Below are 21,360 nucleotides of genomic sequence, written 5' to 3' on the forward strand. Positions count from 1 at the left end.
AGTCTGCACCTTTATGTTGCACCTCACAGTTTAAAGGGACAATCTACCTGAAAAAAAAATACATCTTTTATATACATATTTACTACACATACTTATATATTTTTCCTTTCACGTGTAGTGCTATATTTCAATGTCAGGTGTTTTAATGGGAGTTGCAGAGTGTTGGAGATACCAGCCGTAAAGATGTCTGCCCTTCTTGACTATAGTGAAACTATATGACACTCGGTATGTGGTGCTCAAAGCAAAATAATTAAACGTTTGAAAAACTCAATGGCACTGTCTCTTTCCAGAAATCATGACTCGACCTCTCATGATAATCCACGGACCTTGTTGTGAAGAGTTTCATATAGGGACTATTTTCTCTCTGCAGAACAATACCAACCAGTCTTATCACATTGCAGATGGAAGCATGGATCTATTCATGGATGAGAAGCTCGTGCTTGTGACAGCACGAGATGTAAATATTAATGTCATCCTCCTTGGCTGAGCTGTAACATTACTAAACTCAGTGGTGCTGGCAGTAGTTGCACGCTTCCTTCTGCGTAGTGATACATTTGGTGGGTGTAATTCGGTAGAAAGAAAGAAAATAGCAACAAGGTCTGTGGATTATCTTGAGTAATTGATTTCTGGAAAGAGACATTTCTGCTGAGTTTTTCATATATATTTTGTTGGCGCTTTGAGCACCACAATTTGAGTGCCATCTAGTGCCATTATATTGTAGAGAAGGCAGACATCTCTACAGCTGATATCTCAAAAACTTAGCAACTCACATAAAAACAATCTAGACTGATAAATAGCACTACAGGTAAGAGGAGAAAAATATGTATCTTTGATTTTGTGGCGAACTGCCCTTTTAAATTATTTGATGCAACTTTGTTTTTGAGAACCAGTCATGCTGCTAAATGGAACAGAGCCATCATTCATTTTATATTTTGCGCCTGCGCTTTTCAAACTGTGGCATGTCGAAATGTCTCGGTCCATGACAGAGTCCTATATAGTGATGACAATAACTGACATGTTACTTACTTGCTGTTGCCAACCGCCTGTTTGCAGGCTCCCTCTGACACCCAACCACAGTACGGGTCTCTGGAGGCTATACAAGACCTGGATGTAACACACACACAGACGCGCACACACACACACACACACACACACACACACAGACACACAGACACACACACACACACACACACACACACACACACACACAGAGACACAATTATCCCTATCATATTGTGAACTGGAATAGTGCTTTCCTCTTCAGAGGGAATCAAAACTATTCAGCTGTGTTTAAATAAAAATTTTATGTCCAAGCACCAAACTTACTTCTTGCATCTACCGTGTCTTTCACAGCGAGACAGCGGCACTTTAACCACACAGGAGGTGAAAGCGACCCACAAAGCATGACTCTTGCTGTCTATCTGCATCCCGATGATGCGCTTGTCCTCCACACCATCTATACTGCACCTGGAGGAGAAGAAGGCAGAGAAGAGGATAAAAAATAAATTATTCCGGCTTTCCTTTGAGTACCTGGTTGTTTAGGGACAAAGTCTTAAAAAAAAAGTTGGTGAGTAGAGTATAAGAGGCCATAAAATGAGATTTAACACTTCATTTAAAGAGATTAAAAGAGGAAGATGTGGCAAAAGAGACAAACTGCAAGGTCAGGCGAGAACAGAGATAATGCCGGACCCGAGAACATGGGGTCAGGAATAAAGTGGGAGATAAAGAGAGATAAAGAAAGGGGTGATATAGATACAACAGATAAAGAGACAGATGGGCGCTGTGAGCAGTCAGCAATAACATTGCACTTAACTGTAAAACCCACTAACACTACCCCCCCAACTCCACCATTCCTCCATCCCCGCTAGTCTTTGTCTACTCGGCCTCCTAGGAGCACACACTCTAATCCCTCCGGGCGTGTCAAGCTTTCTATCCCTTCTCTCCATCCATTCCTCCCTCCATCCCACCATCCAGCTCCTGGGATTTAATCTCCCCTTTTGCAGTGCTCTGGTCCCGCATTAACGCTCTCAATTAGGGCTTAGAGTCCATCTACACTGGGTAATGCACGGCAATCGGGCCAGGCAGGCGGGCAGGAAAGCAGGCGGGCAAAGTCACTTACTGTATATGTGACTAAAGCCAGATGGCCAGCAGCCGACGAATGCTCAGCCCAAGCCATAGAGTTAGAGAAGAGGAGATACAGTGAGGAGGCAAGAAGGAGACACTGGACAGGAGACTGCCCTTCATCCCCTCCATGTGCCTCGTCACATGTCCACTGCATGTTGGATAACAAACAGCGGTAACCTTGAAAGCCCTCCTGTCAAGCCCTCACTCTCCTTCCCTTCTTCTCCTCAGCTGTCCAACACAATAACGTATTCTCCGCTGCGCTTCTTTCCATCTCTCCTCTCCGGGCCTCTCTCCTCTGTTCTTTTTCCCTCCTCTGTTTGTGCTGCCATTCGTTCCCCCTCATCCATTACCCCTCAACTAAATATTTGCTTTGGCAGGGTCATACTGTGGCTGATTTTTCCTTATTCAGTTCTACTCCAAATACACAACAACGCTTACTCGCTCACCCCGCTGTACCCAGTGAGTGCACTCACATCCATACATGCACCAAATAGCCGTGTAATGTATTAGCGAGGGAACCCAGGCTGGCTCTGAAGACAAACACAGACCTCGGTGTGTGCGAGCGTGTGTGTTTCCTTTAATCAGCCAACGTTTTGGAGGAGCTGGGCTCCGCTGAGGTTGGGAACCACAGCGCTACGTTATCCAGAGCCTTAGGGTCTATGTCTTTAATTTAGTAGCTGCGGTTGGGCACAGTGTAACCTGATAAAACTCTTTTAAATGATAGAGTAGCCATCTGGCTGGCTGGCTTCACTACATAGCTTGGGTCGGGGGAACTGACTGGTACTGATGGAGCTGGTGGGTTGGCGGGTTGGCCGAAGTCTGGAGATGGTTGGAAAGAAAACCACACACACACGCTCTCTCTATAACACACACATATGCAATAACTGACCTTCCTTTGTTTTTAGCAACTGTATCCATGTGTTCCTCTATTTCTATTCATCTCTCTCACACATACACATCCAGAGCTATAAACATACTTGTCCGGGTTGTAGACGTTGAGCTCCTCCAGAAACAGGCTATCGTTGAGGAAGCCACTGTTCATGTTGGCCAGGAACTTGAGGATGATGCCTTTTTCAGATCCCAGGAAGACCACTGTGTGGTTCTTATGGGGGCCCGCCTCGTTGTCCACCACGATGCGAGTCAGACGATACCTGGGAGAATGAATACCAAGCGGAATAAATCAACCAATTAATTAGTCAGTTTTACCACCAATAGAAGAACAAGTTTGCCAATCGGAGGAGCAACAGATGGTGATGAAAAACACCAGCAGGGATTCAATGTAAATGTTTTGAACTCTTTCCCAGCACAGTGCTCCTTGTACTGGACCACATTCAAAAACTTGAGATTAATGTGGACTTATTTCCAAATTTCTGTTTTATATATATATATATGTATATATAATATATATATATATATATATATACTGTTTAAAATAATATAATAATAATTGATTGATTTGATAATTAATTTCAAATAATAAGGTAAACATATGAAAAAGTTGTCATCTGTGGCTTCAGACCGTTCTAAATGCTCTGTTTCCATTTGGTTTTTTCTACTTTCAAGACAAGCTGACATCAGCGCTTGATGGATTTTTCAAAAGGCATGTTACTGAAAGTGTTTACATTGCGTAGCCTACACTCCAACATGTAACTAAATGCCAGCGTTGGGGATTTAATTTTGGATCATATTCCTGCTGGAACAAGTCTGGATGAGAATATTTTGTTTAAGAAGCTTTCATAATAGTGATTTTTCATTGTAGAAAGTGCCGCTTATTCTCTGTTGCAGTCACCCCCCGCTGCAATCACCATTCAGACACGAGATACAGAATAGCTGGAAATGCTGACCATTCAGAGCAGACTGGGCTTTTTGGGAGGGGGCTTAAAGACACAGGCGCTAAACAGAGCCTTCTCAGACAGTGTAAATACAGGTGTTTCAGCACAGACAATTTAAGGAAAAGAAATAGTTTTAAATCATGTAGACATGTGTAAAGAAGAAACCCAAAGTACAAATATGAATCTGAAAATAAGGATAACAGGTCCTCTTTAAAGCTGGGGTAGGCAGCTTAATTTATGGTATAATTTGGCAAAAATCCTCTTAACAAACTTAGTGCATGGTCTGATAGAAAACTAGATGTCTGGACCAACTCTTGGCTCTCTTTTTAATCTTTTGAGGATCCAGCCCGTGATGGGAGGCTTTGGTCAGTCACAGGTCATTTCAAAGAGAGGGTACTCCTATTGACTGCTCTTAAAATGCGGGTGCACGTATACGTCAGAGCTTGAAAACATAGGCCACCTCTAAATTTGTGTTAATAAAAAGATTCTAGCTGCTAAAGCAAAATAAAGAAATAAAAAATGGTGAAAATGATTTCCAATTATAATGATTTTATAGTCAGTTAATCTAGTCATGTACCCATCATCATTTACGTCAGAGAACTAAAAAAGAGAATAAGGAACAGCAGGGGAGATGACGCAGTCTTAATAATCTCATTAATTGATTGTTATTTCATTAGAAACTCAATCAGATTGCCACAGGGCACGTCAGGTCATTAAACAATAAAAAAGCAACAGACAACAGTTGCAAGCTCTGCTTTCTTTTCTAACTGACAGCTGCTGCTCACACAGTTAGAGCACCAGGCAGATGAAACTCAATTTTCATTTCATAATTTGTAAAAAAAAAAAAAAAAAAAGACCATTCAGATTCAAGTTAGCTAATCAGACACCTGCCAGTCAGTGTGTTTTGGATCGCTGCCCTGTTGTGCTTGCAGGAGTTATTTGTGATCAACTAACAAGAACAGGTTTTAAGAAATACCTCTTGAGGCTATTTACTTTAACCATCTGATTTCATTGCAACACAGATGCCGGTATCCATCTCTCAATTAGTTTCAGGGCCAAGAAACTCTTAAAGTTATCAAAAAGGTACATATCTGCACATCAGTGTGTATTATGCAAATGCTTGTTTTCATTTTTAATTGAAGGAGATGAGATTCAAAGATTAAAGATGAGAGCGTATCAGGAAATCTAGGAAGTCCACTTTTACCCTCATTAATGTTTTTTCTGATGGTTGTCTGTAAAAACGGTTTAAAAAAAAATGGGCCAGAATTTATATTGGATGCCATGAATGGAAATTTAATCTCACTAAAGAGTAGTTTACACCATGAGCCCATTTAAATAACAAGGACACATCCTCTTATCCCATCTCTCCCTCTGTTTTCTTTAAATATCTCTAAAAAATGCACCATGTCACCAGCTTTATCCAATCAAAAACAACAACAGTCTGAAGGTCTATTGTGGTTTTGATCTATTCAAGCCTAACAGGAGCCCCAAGGACTGTGTCAATGGGATTTGATCTTGGAAAAATAATACAATCTCAAGGACCAAGACATTCACTGTCTTTCCTATTCAGGATGATAAAAATCTCAAGAGGGGGCTCTTCTGAGTGTCCCCCCTCCCCCATTTGATTCATTGTGCCCAGCCAGCTGAGGTCTCTGCCACTGCACAGCAAGTCTCAGGACAGAAAGCTTTTTCAAATTTGCAGCAAAAGCTCTTGCTGGATATTGGGGTGTCCTCTCCAGGGTGTAACAAGGATCAAACCCTATTACCGACTTTGTTTCCAGTCGACTTCAGCTCAAAAATGATATTACAGAACAGCGAGGCTCTGACAGATATCATAAAAGGCCTCACTCCTCTTCCACCCCGTATGCCTTCGTGATGCTTACATAATGCTTTTAACTACCTCTGACTTGCATGCAAGGCTCTGCTCACTGTGGTGTCGTTTCAAATCAAATGAAATAGTCTGATTGCTGATTATGTAAAGACAGAAACAATGTGTTATTCATAGTATGGCTGTATGATATGGCGCACTAATGAACAGAGGGAGTTGTAGGGATAACCTTGATGAAAGCTGTTCGTATTCTGACTAAGCCAGCACGGTATGTAGGTCAGACCTCAGCAAAGTAGCAGCAAGATGTGATACGATGCAAAGCATTTGTCAAAACCTATGAGGAATTCTTTATAGCTCATCTTTAAAGTGATGCTACCACCGCTGAGGCCTGTCAAGGGTCTGGCAAGCAGTCGCAACCTTAAATCTTGAGCAGCCACAATTCAGAAGCAGGTCCAAATTAAAAGCTAGATTTTTTACTTTTTACCAAATGCTCTGTCAGCTAGTTTTGCCTTGCCGATGGGATGGCAGTGTGCTGTCGTATTCCCCCCAGAGGCTGGCTGAAATGTCTCAGCGTAGTGTAGCTAAAAGCCAGACAGACCTTTATGATCAAACGGCATCAGCCACAGTGCACTGGCTTTTGGGAAATGGGCTCAACTCCAGGAGCTAGGGAGAGAAGCCAACATCAGAACAAAAAAAAAAAAGTTTTCACCAGCATTCTCTCTTTGAAATATCCTCAGTTGATCCAAACAGGCAATTTGCAACAAAGACTGAGCATTGCTATAATTCTTAATAAGGGCTTGGACCTGTAAATATGAAATGACTAACGCATAAAGACAAAAATCACTGAGAAATGTGTTCATCGCATCACTATGTGGTCACTCTGGGAGAGAGATAGTAAAGTGTAGATCAGTGTTTCCTCTACTACAGCGAAAATAGGTCAGCGGCTGGTTTGTGGTGGAGTACCACTGTGTTTTAATGAGCCTGACTCTCAAAGCAGCACTTCACGTAATTATTGTCCTGTGCTGAGGAGGCTTGTAGACCTCTCATGACGACGGTCTTTGGAGTGTGTAATACTTACCGGACCATGGTCTTGAGGAACCAGGGCCTGTTTGCAATGGAGGGCACAGCCTCGTCCATCAAAGGATGCATCTTGATGAAGTTGAGAGTGTCATCGGGGAACTCGTTGGATACCTTGTACCTCTCCATGGATGGAGTGCCGGCGCAGTTGCCAGGCCTGCAAATGGAGAGGAGGAGGGATGATGGGAGAGGAAAAAGTGGTGAGTAGAAGGAGGAAAAAGCACAAAAGAAGTAACCGCTGCATTGACTCCAGGGGCGAATGAGCAATTTTTCATGGACAGAGCACCAATTGTCGAAAAAAAAGTTCTACTTCCCTAAAATCAATGAGAGTGCAGCCTTAAATTACTAAACTCTCATGCCAGGAGGCTTTGGTCAGAGCAGAGGACACAAGATGTCTTCTTTTCCCTGGACTTGGGGTAAAGCACTGAGACATTCTATCTATCTGATCCTTTTACAGGGAGTTGGTGAGCTGCTTGTAAAAGAGAAGCTGCTTTTGATAGCATATCCCCTTTGCAGGCATCTCACCTCTGAGAGCTTGTAAAATCCCTTTACTGCGTGGTCTTTGATACCCTGCCACACTACATAATCCACACCAGGTCCTAGAAATATTAGCCAGCTGGCCACTGAATATCTGACAGTGTCAACATGCAAGGACCAAACCCTTAAAATATATACTTGTTTGCTCAAGAGAAATGTAGATTCATATTTTTTCAAGTAGTGGTGTGTAGGCATGAGTAGAAAGGGAATCTAGTAATTAAAAAAAATTCTTCAGCTTCTCTGCATTCCTGTATCCATCACTGTCATGCCTTTACAAGGAGGGGACAGCATCGCAAATAAAAATGTAGTTTGATTTAATTTCATAATAACCTTCAATCCTGCAAGACAAAGTAAAGTGCTCTCAGTATTCAATGTGCACTTTCTATAGAAACTCCCTTTGACAAATGAGTTCAAGTCATCTGCTGCTAATGTTTAATTGACCTTCAAATTGATAGTTAAATAAAGGGCCAACATTTGCAGAACCGTTTGTCACTGTAAAAAAAAAAAGGCAGCAACACCCAGCCCTATAACATTTTCTTTGCTGTAGCTACATTTATGTCAGCCGACATATGGAGAACAGAATGGAAACAGACATCTCTTAAATACGAAAATCTGTAAATGATTCAGTATGAGCGTCTAACACATGGAAGAACAGTCTGCTGCGGGGCCAGACCTAGGTGGCATTGTTACAACTCCCCGTCTGTTTGCCTGCAGATAAAAGGTCTGAACGCAGCCGTGGATGAGAAATAAAATCAATCACATCAAACACTGCAGAGACAATCGGATCTTCGCTGCGCCCTGACCTTGTTGAACACAAACAGGTAATTACATGCTAATTGAGGGAACGCTCACATATACACTAATGAATGCAAAGAGAGTACAGGACAGGCTCTATTTAGTCGAGGAACCGCCTTCTCAGCCATATGGGAACACACATAGACGCAGGGTACTAACAATTATCGTGGCCCAGATCTTTGTAGTAAATCTGCTTTTTTTTTTCTGGAGGATAGGAGAGGAGCTCTTAGTACGTTAATTAGCAAGCAATAGATGGGAGATTGATCAGGCTGGTGCATTTGTGGAATTAGCCAGCCATCTGTAAAATGATCTCATGCTTCATTTGTTGATACTGAGCCCTTCTTTGATGAAGCTGCGTGTGGGGGAGAGGTGAGGTAATGGGTTAGGGGGTGCAACTGCGAAAAAGAGGTGGTATCTGTGCATACAGTATAGCGGGTGTGACACAATTTAACGTAGGATTGTAATCACTTAGTGGAAACAACAGTAGGGATGTACTGAAAACTGACGCAACTTGAGATAAAAATGTGGTGATATTAACACATAATTCAGCAAGTTATGCATTTATTATGGGGCCATATATCTTGCGTGTGTGTGTGTCAGGAGCAAGAAGAAAGAGAGGAAGAGAGCGACTGCACTGTATGCGTGTGCGACTGTTATATCCCATGAGTGTGTGACTGTGCTGTGGTTAATTAACTGCTGTTGTACCTTGGCTTAGGAACCTTCTCTTCAGGAAAAGGCGTCCAGGTGGAGTCTGGGGATTTCTGCTCTTTGAAACGCCCTGTGAACGTGTTGGCCACCTCCGCCATGTCATAGGCACACACCGCCGAGCCTGGAATACTGCCACGACACACACAAGAAAAAAATCTCATAAACAATCATCTTAACTGAACATATCAAAAAAACACCTTGCCAAGTCTGGACTATCTGGACAAGAGACAGAAACATGGATTTACAATCCCCTTTCAGAGGGGTGAAATCCCTCGAGGATGGCTAATTTTAGCTGATGCATGTTCACATTGGGTGATACAGTCAGTTCGCCATGTCGTCGAGGACTTGCCAGTGTGTGTCAAGTTTCAATGTCAAGTTTTTTATCTGCATTTATTCAAAAGGACTTTGCAATTTCCTCAGTTTCTCTTAACAGATTTGATTATTTGTTTTAATACCTGTTGTTGCTGTGTATAGATTTATTACAATGTAAATACTACTATGTAAGTGCGTATGCCAAAGGTGGGAGTAAGTCACACAGGTGCAAGTCACAGGCAAATCTCAAGCAAGTCCCAAGTTACTGTGGTGAGAATCAAGCAAGTCAATTTGAGTCCCTGCTACAAGCAGTGGTAAATTCAATGTGGGGCCAGGTGGGGGCCATGGCCACCTTGATACTATTGCTGCCCGCCTGGAAAAAATAATTAAAAGCCAATATTTCTGTCTTTAAAAGGCTGTGGCATGCAATTTTTTGAGGTAATGGATAAGTCATGGTATCTTGTAAAACAATCTAAGACATTCACTGGTACCATGTCAGCATAGTGTGTCAGGAAGGGGGCTAAATGACACTCCAAAGTTAGGTTAAATTTTAGGGAACAACTGGCATGGCCATTTATAATGGGGTCCCTTGAATTATGGTTCGTATGCAATTTCTTAAATCTCCATATTGACATGGTTTTCAACTAGCTTTTAAACTTCAATAGCATAACTGACTTCCTCAAATTCAGTTTTGGCTTTTAGTTTTGGTTTGCCACCCAAAAATTTACAATGGCCCCATCCGACCAACCATATCAAATATATATGGGGACTCCACTGGCTGTAAAGGCAACCACGACACAGGACGTCATTGCTCAGGTCAAGCAAGTCATAAGTCAAATGTGAAATTCTGATGTGTCAGCCAATAAGCCAAGGGTATTTTCGAATAATGAGAATGGATCATGTGAAAATACCCCGGGGGTCAGGTGCTTCTTGCATCATAAGGGTTATAAAAAAATGCAACTGTTTCATTTCAGTGAAAAAATATTCTACTTGCCCTCACTGTCAACTTTATACATCTTGGTTATGGCCATGTCTGCCCTCAAGCAGGAAATATCTGCTGTTATGTAACTGGTTTTTTTTCTTGTCTGCCTTCTCTACGAAAACACATTAGTTTAATCTGCGTAGTTGATACTTGTCTACAAATTGTATGATGTATCCTGCCATCGTAAGGTAAATGGAAAAAAGTTTTCTTGATTAATTAACCTGTATTGTGTGGTAGCCTGCATGTAGTATAGTTTGAACAACAAGCTGCAGGCCATTTAAAATTAGTCTGTGGACCATGATTGGCCCCTGGGCAGGTCTTTGGACAAGTCTGCAATAGGCTAATTAGTTAGCTAAAAAAATGCATTCACGTATCTTTGTGATTTTTGTACATAATCTTTGAATAGTTGTTATTATTAGACTAGCCCTCTCCATGATGGCAGCCCTTTGCGTTGGCTTCTGCTGGTCTGCTGTATCCTAGTAGGTTACCAGGTTTACACGCACTCTAAAATGCGTGTAAACCTACTACGCTACTAGAAATCCCCCAATCATGTTTTTAAAGAACATAAAATGCAAGTATTTAAAATATAGTCAAGTTCTTTCGAATCTTCTGTCTCAAGCTTTAGTCAAGTCTCAAGTCCAACCTAGTCTCACTTCTGATTCATCAAATATCAATGTTGTGTCCAATCTGCCTCACACATTAGCAGTGGTGACCAGGGTTTATTTTTGAAAAGAGAAAATGCAAGTAGTGAGAATTTGTTGTTCAAGTCCTTAATACCAAGTCCAAATCTTTTAATAATTGTTAACCAAGCAAGTCTCAAGACCTTAAATATGCAACTTGAGTCTGACTTTAGTCAAGTCATATGCCTCAAGTCCCCCACCTCTGGCTGTCCAATAGTCATTCAATAGTCTATGAGCTACAGTGTCTGCGCCTGCCAAGCCTCATGAGGACACACATTCCCTAACCTTTCCCTCAAAAACCGGGTTTCCCCAGAGGCCTCGAGGCATCAAAGTTCATCACAAGTCCACTGTTGGGCAAGAAATACAACGGATTTTCTTATTATTGCTGTTCAGTTAAGGGGAAAAACACCCATCTTGTGATAGCAGCAGAGCCACTGGCCTCTTTCCGTCTGTGTGGAATCAATGCATAACAGTTTGCTGAGTCATTCCTCTGATTTTCATGCATCTGCGCTAGTGAATTCGTATTGAAACTAGGAATTGTTTATTCTTTTAAAAGAGAAATGTCTCTCAGCTGGCTGGATTTTCTGGTGGTTGCATCATGGGTTAAACTCATGTAGACATCGGGGAGACGAAATACACAAGGGCGGTATTATAGAGCGCAAGGTCAGAGGGTTGTTAATTCGTGGCTTAGCTACTAAATTACAGTAATTGCCCGCTGTATTGGATATGTACAGAGAGTTAGACAGTCATATGTCTGTTTATTTCAATCTGCTAACAAGGCAGATAGATGGTGAGTGAGCCAGCCAGTTAGCAAGCGCCAGGCAGCAACCAGCCAGCCAGACAGACAGACAATTAAACGACACAAACTCTGAGTGCAAGTGCCTACAGTCTGAATGTGCTCCCTCTAATTTCACCCCCTGACTATGAAATGGAAAATTAATGCCAGGATCAAAACCGGCGCTTATAGAAATTTTCAGAGGCACTGCTTCATTGGGTTTTAATGTCCATTAACCATGCTCAATTGCATTGTCACAAGCAATTGTCTTATCTGCTAAAAAGCAGCCATAAAATGGAAAATTACAATATGTGCAAGCTATCAGCCAAGCTCTATGGCTTTGTGGTAATTTTCAATTTAGATAACAACTCCCCCTGCCTATGAATATGAAAGCAGCTCTGAATATGAATTGTAAAAAGGGGAAAATATGATTAAACACCTGCATGTCAAAAGGGCAGCACAACTGTTTTGACAGAGGATGTAAATGTTGACCCAGCAGACTCTGGAATTACAAGTTGCCAAGAGGCACAGCAGGGGCACACGCTACTAACATTAACAAAGGTCACACTGTCAGGATGTTGATGAATTGAGGGCATTTTTAAAAGCATTTCAAACCAAGAAAGATGATTGAGTTAATAAATGGAAAGTGCACAACAGCTGTTGACACACATGAACTCATTTGAGATGAGGAAGAAAAAGATAGCCGAATAAAATAACCTTAATAAATCACTTCCATCTGTTGCTACCCTCAAACCTCTTAAGTTGCAATACATGTTGATTTCTCAAGGCCTTTTTTAATGTTCCATTCCTCAGGTCATGGGCGCCGATTCTGCGGGTGCTCCAAGGCTCGAGCACCAGTACACCAGTGTACAGTCGGGGCCAATTGTTTGCACATGTGTAGGCTTTGTCCCGCTTTGTCCCACCCTACTGACTACACAATTACACCATGGGACTAAAGCATCTTTGGGAGAAAAACAATGCATGTCTATTCATTAGCATCCCTTGACCTGCGATTTAAACAACAAAAAGTGAGTAATGTTACTCTTTCAGTGTGACTTCCACTTCCCTCATGCCTCCAGCAGTGCCCCTTTAACTGTGGTGAGTAAAAAACAAATCCACTTTGTTTAGTGGCTGTGTGGTCTACGTGTTGATGTTTAATTGATTGTATTTTACTGTGTGCACTTGTGTGGTTGCTGTGTGCGTGTGCGTGTGTGGAACGGCTTTAGGTAGCCTTTTATAACATGTGTGGCTTGTTAACAGGTGGCAGCAGTCACTGTTATGTTGTGTTCTTCATGAGTGTATTGCAGCAGCATGTCTCACAGCTATGGGGGTGTCTATGTTGAATTATGTATATGGCGTATAATTTACTAATTAATTTTTGTTGTATGGATTATTACATTTCCGTGCATCTCATGGTGTGTATCATGGTGTGATGAATTAATTTGTAAATATTTTGTTTGAGTTGGGTCAGGAGAGATGTTATAGATGGGGCTGCTAAAATTTCAGGAGCATGGACAGAGCTGTTTGTTGGGTGTACAGAGCCGTACCTTTCCAATCTTGTTTTGTTTTTCCTGCTGATTTAAGTATTTTCAGTTTAGCTTCACCTGGGAGAAAATTTAGTGGCTGCCACTTCACTCCTTTTGTTTTTTGAACAAACCTTCTCCCTAACAGAAGTGCTGCATGTGAAGGCTGGCTGGGTCGCAGTTATAGAGAGATGTTATTGCTTATTTGCCGTCACCTCATTAAGTTAGTTAAATAATATAAATCGGTGCAGTGATATAAATCATTGCTTGTGCCTCAGGTTACCTGTTGTAAGGTGTTGAGAAGGTTGCCATCACTACGTCCCTCCCGTTGATGTGGATGACATCCGTCACAGCCTGCAGGATGTTGAAGTAGAAGTGGGAGTCACCGGGGATGGAGCAGTTCAGGCGAGACTTGAGAAATGAGGTCCACTGCTTCTCCAGGACACGGGGTGAGCCGCCTCGGTCGTTCTTACAAACCCTGGCCACCCGAGGAAACACCACCTGATGAAGACAGTTGAAACGTTACATTCGAGTAGCTCTCAGTTTTACATCAAGAGTCACCTATGACACATCTCCAGTCTCTCTCACCTCACTCAATAAAAATGTCAGACTCTCGATGGACTGCTTGAGAGAAAAGAATCAAAATTGATGCACCATGCATTCCTCTTCTTTGTCCAAACTTGGCACTTACAATACCCAAAATGCAACTCAACTGCCAACAGTTCTGTCTGAGACTGGAGTGCATTGTGCTAATAGCAGCTGCTAGCCTCAAGCAGAGATGAGGTGTGGACTGCAGAGGCTTTGTAGGCTCGCTGCTTTTTAAGTCCACACCAGCAGAACTTTTTCACTTTTAACCGACTGTGCCCCAAGCAACATCACTTATATTTCACGTAGTTCCCTCTGGACCAAAAGCAAGGCTTTACACAACTTTTTTCACATAAGCAGTCATGCTCCCCAAGACCTGTAAACAGACTTTGATGTGAGTTGCCCTGTAAGGCCAGTGGTTGATTTAACAACACTGTGACCACAGCATTCACACTTTGCAATCGTTTGGATATGAAAGAAGTCCTTTTATGCAACACCTCTTTTTTTTGTTAGGGGTTGTAAGCATAATAGGACCATAATTTCCTAAATACAAATGTTTTCACACACACACTAAACTGTCCTTTTATTTTTCACTTGGCATTTTATGAGGCAGTAACATTGGGAAAACAATTTCACCACAGTTAAGCACTTGTTCTAAACCTTGTGAGCATCTGGTATCACAAGTTCTTCAACAGCAGATTGCCCAGTTACACATGCTGCTTGATAGATTATATGCCAGCATGGGCAAGGCGTCTTTAAAGGTTCAGAAGGTAACTTTTATAAACAGAACTTTTCGGTCACTATATCTTGACAATAGTAAATAAGACAGATAAACTGGGGAAAATCAGGCTCCTTTGCTCCTCAAAGTGCTTCTAATGGCATTCACTGTGTCTGTGTTCACTGCATGAAGTTGAGGTCAGGTTACTTTTAGCAAATCAGGGGCATCCAGTGCAACTTGTGGAAACTTCCCCAAAATTTTTGAAGTAATTGCTGTCGATCTACCCTATTGTCGATGTATCCAATAGTTGGCAATACAGTGACTGACACTCTGTGAGAAACTCTTGCTGGCTCTGATTGGTTGTTGTTGTTCAGGTGCGGTGGATTCTTGCAAATGCCTTTAGCGGGAAGAGGTGGAGGAGCCTGATTTTTCTGTCTCATTTACTACTGTCAGGATATAATGAGAGTTTCAGAAAATATGACAACTGGGGCTGTCAGTGTTAACATGCTAATTGTAATGTATAGATAATACATTTTTTTTGTTTTGTTTTGCCAGGCAACATTTCTGTCTTAAAGATGCTGTACTGGGCTGAGTTTTAAGGCTAGAGTGGTGAAACTGGTATCATGTGAAACCTGAAGACCTGAATCCAGTGGTGCTCGCGGCAGGTCGGGGGCATAATAACACTCTTAAATTAGGCTAAATTTTGGCAATGGAAAAACTGCATGGTCATTTCACAGGGGTCCCTTGACCTCTGACCTCAAGATATCTGAATGAAAATAGGTTCTGTGGGTACCCATGAGTCTTCTCTGTGCAGACTTCCCCACTTTATGCTAGTCATATGCATTTTTTCTGTCATTTGATTGCTTTACCTTGTCATTGTTGACTTCAAAAATGCTTTGAAAAACAAAATGATGGAATTTATTACATGTGATTAAAAAATGTGCTTAATCACCATTCACTGCTGAAATTCTGTGATTAAACATGATTTAAAAAATTATTGTTTGACAGCCCTAATGACAACACATTTTTTTAATAAAAGATGCCCACTGAACCTTGAGTTAAAAAAGAATGGAAGTTTGCACATTTCCATGACAACTGGGCAAACTCCTACTTGAAATGAAGATCATTTGATATGATCAAAAGCTGCATAACATCTACTAAATTGTGAGATTGTTATCTCAAATGCTGCTTCAAAAATCATGGAAACATACTGGGAGACACCACAGTGTCTTAATCTAACATTTCATCACTTTATAGCAAATTAAAGACACAGAGGAGTAAATTGATGTGTTTGATATGCTGTTAAAGAGTCAGTACCTGGCAACAGAAAATTTAAAGTATACAGCTTCAAATGGGAGCCGGCGCTGTAATTACATCTCTGCTGTAACATCACACAGTGAGCATTGTAATTAGTTGTTGTCACACTATACTTAACAGCAATAAATCTAACCCTGACCTGAAATTGTGTCCCAGAGTAAACAGTGTGAATGGGAGCGAACATGCACTTAAACCAGAGCTCTACACACACGCGCGAGTGCAGACGACCACACATAAACACACCCTCACCCGTGCGTACATCCCGACCGATGCAAAAATGCATGCAGAAAACACACATTCATCCACTTATACTCTCAAACATACACATACAGAGGCCTGCACACTGTGTGATTATAGAGCATCGAGATGACATCATGTATGACACACAACATCTGAGACTGTCAAGGCGAATAAGGAATTGTGTCTGCTGTACACATAACAGTTCAGTTTCTCACATTTCTACTTGCTAAAGATACTGGCTTATCTGTGAGTTACCTGCACACACACATACATAATGAGTACAAACACACAGATCACTCACACTGAACAAATACCTCACCCAAGGCTTGTTAATTCACTTGTGTAATGAAATATTTATCCTTCTGTGTTTTCCAGATAACAGTAACAATCCAACATTAAAACTAAAGCAAACACAAACCTGCCACAGCAGATTGATCAATTTGCCATAAAGCACAAATGATTGCTTACATTGTCAGGCAAGGCCAATCTACTTTATAATAATGAAGCGATATCATTCACTAAATGTTAAATTGCTCTCTGCACCATCAGTTATACCACCACATGCATAATTATACTGACACTGCTTTCAAAACACCCAGCAGATTGAGAGGCCTGATCTGTATTCATGCTCTGTATAACACATGCCTGTCACTTCTGGCAGAGAATCCATTATTTCTGTGTTTCTCGTTACCTCTGCTCTGTTCTCGTCCCTTCTCATTCTCACACTCTCTTGTGTGATTCCTTTAATTTATTCAGGAGAATACATATTGAGCGATTCATTTCATAACAGATTTTCTCCTACCTGGTATCCAATTAAATTCCTAGGGTCCAAAACTGACTTGAGAAGATTAATAGAAAAATGCCTTTTACTGTAACACCTGAGGAAGGTTGAAGGCATCAACCTTTCCTCTTTCAGTCCGTCTCATTTCTCTCAGAGACATGGGTGGAATTCCTTTTGGGAAAAAATTGAGACGATAGGTCAAATGGGAGCGTTGCTGGTCGGATGCGGGTGTACAATTGAAGCGATATATTTAGACTTCAAAATGGGATCTCCAGACATCCACAGATTTTTCTTTTTGGATCTATTTTAGGTCCTGCATCCTGCCCAGTGTTTATCTATTACTGAAAAATGTTTGGCCACTTTACAGCTCCTGAAAGCCTCCTTCCAGCTATGTGATACACCCATATCCTGTTAGTTTCCTAAGGCACTTCCTGATTCTCCCGGTAAATAGGAAGTCACCTCTGATTACGGTTCAAACAATAGCAGAAGAATAGGGCCTGTACTTACCTTCCCCATTGTGTTGTACTCCATGGCAATTTCCCGAAAGAAGAAGTAGATGAAGTCTCCGTAATCAACTGCCTGGACAAAGTAGGGCTCTGCAGGAGGGGAAAAATAAAACAAAATATAAGTCAAAGTGACATTTTTAACATGACGAAACAGTTCTGACACCATATTTCACAGTAAACAGCCGGAATATCTGTCATATTATGCAGAAAAGCACCGACTGTGAGCCTTGAGTGCCTCAATCTATCATCCATCATATCAGCGAAACACTTTGCATGCAAGGAGAGAAGGATCTCTCTATTCAGTTTTGACAGGCTGGACTTGTGCTTGTTTCTCCCCAGGGCAGAGCAATTTCCTGGCTACATCAACTGTACCAGGGCAGGTTGGCAAAATGACTGCGTCAAACAGAGCGTGCAGCATTAGCATAAGTGCTCCTGCTCTTCATACCTAGATTCATACACTGAGGCGCATATACACAAGTCATAAATCACAAACACATGGTCAAGCATGCATGTCAAAACACAAGTTTGTTTTCTAACTTGTCAGTCAGCTTGGTGCTTTCCAACCACGGAGACTTTGTGTCTGTGTGTCCCCACTGCTCACCTTTCAGCCATTTGGAGTCGTGTTTGACAGTGCGCAGAGTCGGGCTGTCTCCTAGGCTACGATAGATGACCGCATCAATCGCTAGAAAGTCTGTTACGGTGGCCGAGTACAGCTTGCCATCTGGAGAGGGAACACAGAGACAGAAAGAGCAATAAGAGGGATGAAGGAGATTGAGAAGGCAGAAGAATGAAGAGAAAGAGATGGCCATGAAGGATGAGGAAAAAGGTGAAGAGAGCAAAGTTCAGTTAAAAGAAAAACACAAAAAGCCACTCAGAGATTCCTGCTCTCTGTGGCTGGATACACAAAAACATTTCAGATGGCTCAGACCTGGAAAATGAATGAATCACACAAACCAAGGAGACTCTCTGATGGACAACAAACAAGGCTGTACACACACTTAAGCATGTTGCACATTTGTAATTCTTTTGACTTGAAAGGCACAAACAATGAAGCCTTGCATGCACACACACAGTCTTTCAACCCCACATTCACACACGTGCATGCACGTACGTACACACACACGCTCCACAAACACAATCCACCGCTAGCATGACCTCAGCCTGCCTTGGCTATAACCACAGTGGAAACTCAAACTACATAATTGAAAGGATAGGAGTCAGAGGAACCCTCTTGATTACTCAGTGCTTCCAGCTCCTTGCAAGCAGCTCTGCTACACATTAACTGGTCAAGCAAGGCGTTTACTCTCCTCCTCTGCTTTAAACAGGCCCGGACAGCTCATCAATACCGCCATAAATCGGTTCACAGCAAATATGAATGGGGACTGAATGTCTTTAGCAGTCCGTTGCATCAGAAGAATCTCACGCCGCCAACGGAAAGCTGACTCATTCTGGTCCCATCAGTTTGTGACTTATTTTTAATCTTGTGCATGTTAAAAAACAGTGATTGAGAGACAAAGAGGACGGCAGGAAAGTGCAATAAAAGCGAGAGAAAGATGATTCTGCTTTTGCCGTTACCACAGTACTATTGATGTGTTTCCAACAGGCTCTAAAAAGCAGCAAATTCCTAACGCAGAGCGAATGTGGCCACAAGTTCGGCAAATTGCTCTGGTGCATGTAACACAGACTGGCTTTCATTCTTGACATGTTGTCGGAGCACTGCCATTAGAATAAACCGCAGGGTATTAAGAACAATATTAAATACAACCGCAACTAATCCCCTCGCTCAAATAGACTCAACTTTCCCATCTAGCTTAAACGTGTTCCAATGTTTAATACATGCAGATAGGAGAAAATTAGGATTAATGTTTCTGCCTCATGGCAGTCAGTAAGTAGTAGCACTATCACATATACTTCATCTATTTTTACCTCACAGAAACTTGAGTTTCTATCATGTTAAGCCTCAGACAGGGAATTGAAAACCACAGTGATGATAAATGTAATCAAATACCTCAAAAACAGATGAATTAATCGTCATTTTGGCAAACAGATGTCAGTGGTTTATCATTAATTAGTTAACCATCAAGAACATTTTGACCAGTTATGCATGTTGGTCTATTAGTTACTTTTGCTACTCTCCAGTTTCACAGGTCATGAATTTGCGGACACACTATTCCCTGCTACTTTGCCTCTGATTGTCTTACTCTGATATTCTTAACCTAACCTTTACCAATTGCACTCCTCCTGCCTAAAAATAACCAATCCATTCAACAAAGGCAATGTCTTCGAGCCAAATTTACGGAGAGTAGGGAGGGTCATTCATTCACTTCATTCACAACTAATAAACATAGTTCCCACCCTCCATTCTCCCCCCAGGCTGCCCCTGTTAGTGAGCGGTTCAGTTTTGAGCCACAAACCCTGTTTAGCACTGTTAGCTCTGTTGACCCTTTTAGCACCATTACCAGTTGCAACATGGCCAGTCGTGCTAACATACTTAACAATGCTAAACAGGTTCTGCCACTCAAAATGAAGGGGGAGTCCTGAGGTTGGCCTTCATGTATCCATGGCAACGGCATCCAAAGCCAATGTTGGCTAATCAGTGAAAACTACAGTGTGGGCAGTGGACAATATGTTTCTATGTGAACGCAGCTACCCGGCTTTCTGTCAATAAAGCCAACAGAAAAACAAAAGGCAGGACATGTACATCACAAAATATTACATTTTCACCACTTCTAAATGGATAGGGCTTTGAAGTGTGGTGCTAAAGCTCACTGAGCCAATGAAGCCCTGGACTAAAAGGAAAAAGCCTTTTGTTTATCATATCATTTTGTGTTTTTTTTTGTTTTTTTCTTAAAATGTAACAGTTTAGTTACCCATCAGTGGTTGTTGGGTTATCAAAAAGCAAATCAAAATGACATTGAAAATGCATTTGACCTTACCAGCAAAAAGGGCAACGTTGGCGTGCTTCGCGTCATATGGGCAGCGTGCCATCCCACTGATCTCCTCTCCCAGAGCCTCCAGGGTGTCCATCTAGGGTCACAAACAAGGTGAAAGGTCAACAACGGGTCAAGACAATGTAGGGTTGTCAAACACAACAATGGTCTTAAAATACAACTAAGGCAGGAAGTGTTGGTTCGCAGTTGGAGGGAAAGATCTGGAAGAGGAAAATGAGAAATGAGCCCAAATGTCAAAACAATGACAATCTGACGGCACTGCTGAAAAAAATACTGCCATAAAGTGGAGAAATGTGGTGTGAGTCACAACAAAATAGTCACCAAAAAGCTGTGTTACCAGCCCAAGAGTGTGTCCATCTCACTCTGACCTGAACTAATATCCTGCGGATGCCACTCTGGTGTTGTTCTGAGAGCTGTCAAAGCAGCCCATCTGGGAGTATCTGAGAAACTGTCATGGAGGGAGATTACCAAAAACTGACATTTTCCACAGCGACATGTTCCACAGCATGGGTGGATGTGGTTTGCTTCCTCCTGCCATGCTTTATCCTTCAGCTTTACTGGTGTTAAAGAAGAGTTTTAACAACCCTCAAGATGGATCTTTAACTCATGTACTGCTGTGCTTTCCTCTGCCCTGATTTATAAAGTTTGTACTTTTGCTGTGAAGACAAAATAAATGGGCAGAGTAAAAATGGGTGAGCGCATGGCCTTGAGCAGGAAACGTGAGAATTTTCAACTAAACCACAGTAGTTTTTAAATAGTATATCATACAGTAGTCATTATTTTATACTTTGTCTTGTGCTGAGAGCTTTTCCTTGGGCAAAACTGGTTCCCTGATATATTTCAGGAGAGATTCTGGTTTATTTCTGCAACTAGACAATGGAAAATATGTCTTTTCTTAGCACTGGGAGTGTAGTTTATCCAAAATTCTGCTAATTTTGTCATTCCGTCACTCAGTAGTCCCATTTCCATGAGCTATTTTGAGGTCTTGTTCATTGTTTAGGAAGCACCACTGGTGTAGTTTAGAGCTTAGTGGGATGATGTCTGTGACTTGGAATTTAGACATGATTTTCTCGCGCCCAGTTTTGTTAC

At 41.7% G+C, this 21,360-nt stretch overlaps 1 protein-coding gene across 3 annotated transcripts in view; it reads right to left on the bottom strand.

Moving 5' to 3' along the window:
* Positions 1 to 21,360, bottom strand: part of sema6a (sema domain, transmembrane domain (TM), and cytoplasmic domain, (semaphorin) 6A) — a 137,317-nt gene that overhangs the window by 33,919 nt on the left and 82,038 nt on the right. For all 3 annotated transcript variants that reach the window (XM_042487874.2, XM_088076600.1, XM_042487873.2), the window contains exons 7-15: positions 20,257 to 20,347; positions 17,922 to 18,041; positions 17,322 to 17,410; positions 13,457 to 13,674; positions 8,899 to 9,030; positions 6,863 to 7,018; positions 3,102 to 3,275; positions 1,327 to 1,467; positions 1,027 to 1,104 (exon numbers count right to left, since the gene is read on the bottom strand). In XM_042487874.2, coding sequence (XP_042343808.1) covers positions 1,027 to 1,104; positions 1,327 to 1,467; positions 3,102 to 3,275; positions 6,863 to 7,018; positions 8,899 to 9,030; positions 13,457 to 13,674; positions 17,322 to 17,410; positions 17,922 to 18,041; positions 20,257 to 20,347 — 1,199 coding nt within the window. The remainder of the gene's footprint in view (positions 1 to 1,026; positions 1,105 to 1,326; positions 1,468 to 3,101; positions 3,276 to 6,862; positions 7,019 to 8,898; positions 9,031 to 13,456; positions 13,675 to 17,321; positions 17,411 to 17,921; positions 18,042 to 20,256; positions 20,348 to 21,360) is intronic.

This window comes from Plectropomus leopardus, chromosome 4 (assembly GCF_026936395.1).
Source record: "Plectropomus leopardus strain MGB_pleo_1.0 chromosome 4, ASM2693639v1, whole genome shotgun sequence".
In the NCBI taxonomy this organism is placed as follows: domain Eukaryota; kingdom Metazoa; phylum Chordata; class Actinopteri; order Perciformes; family Serranidae; genus Plectropomus; species Plectropomus leopardus.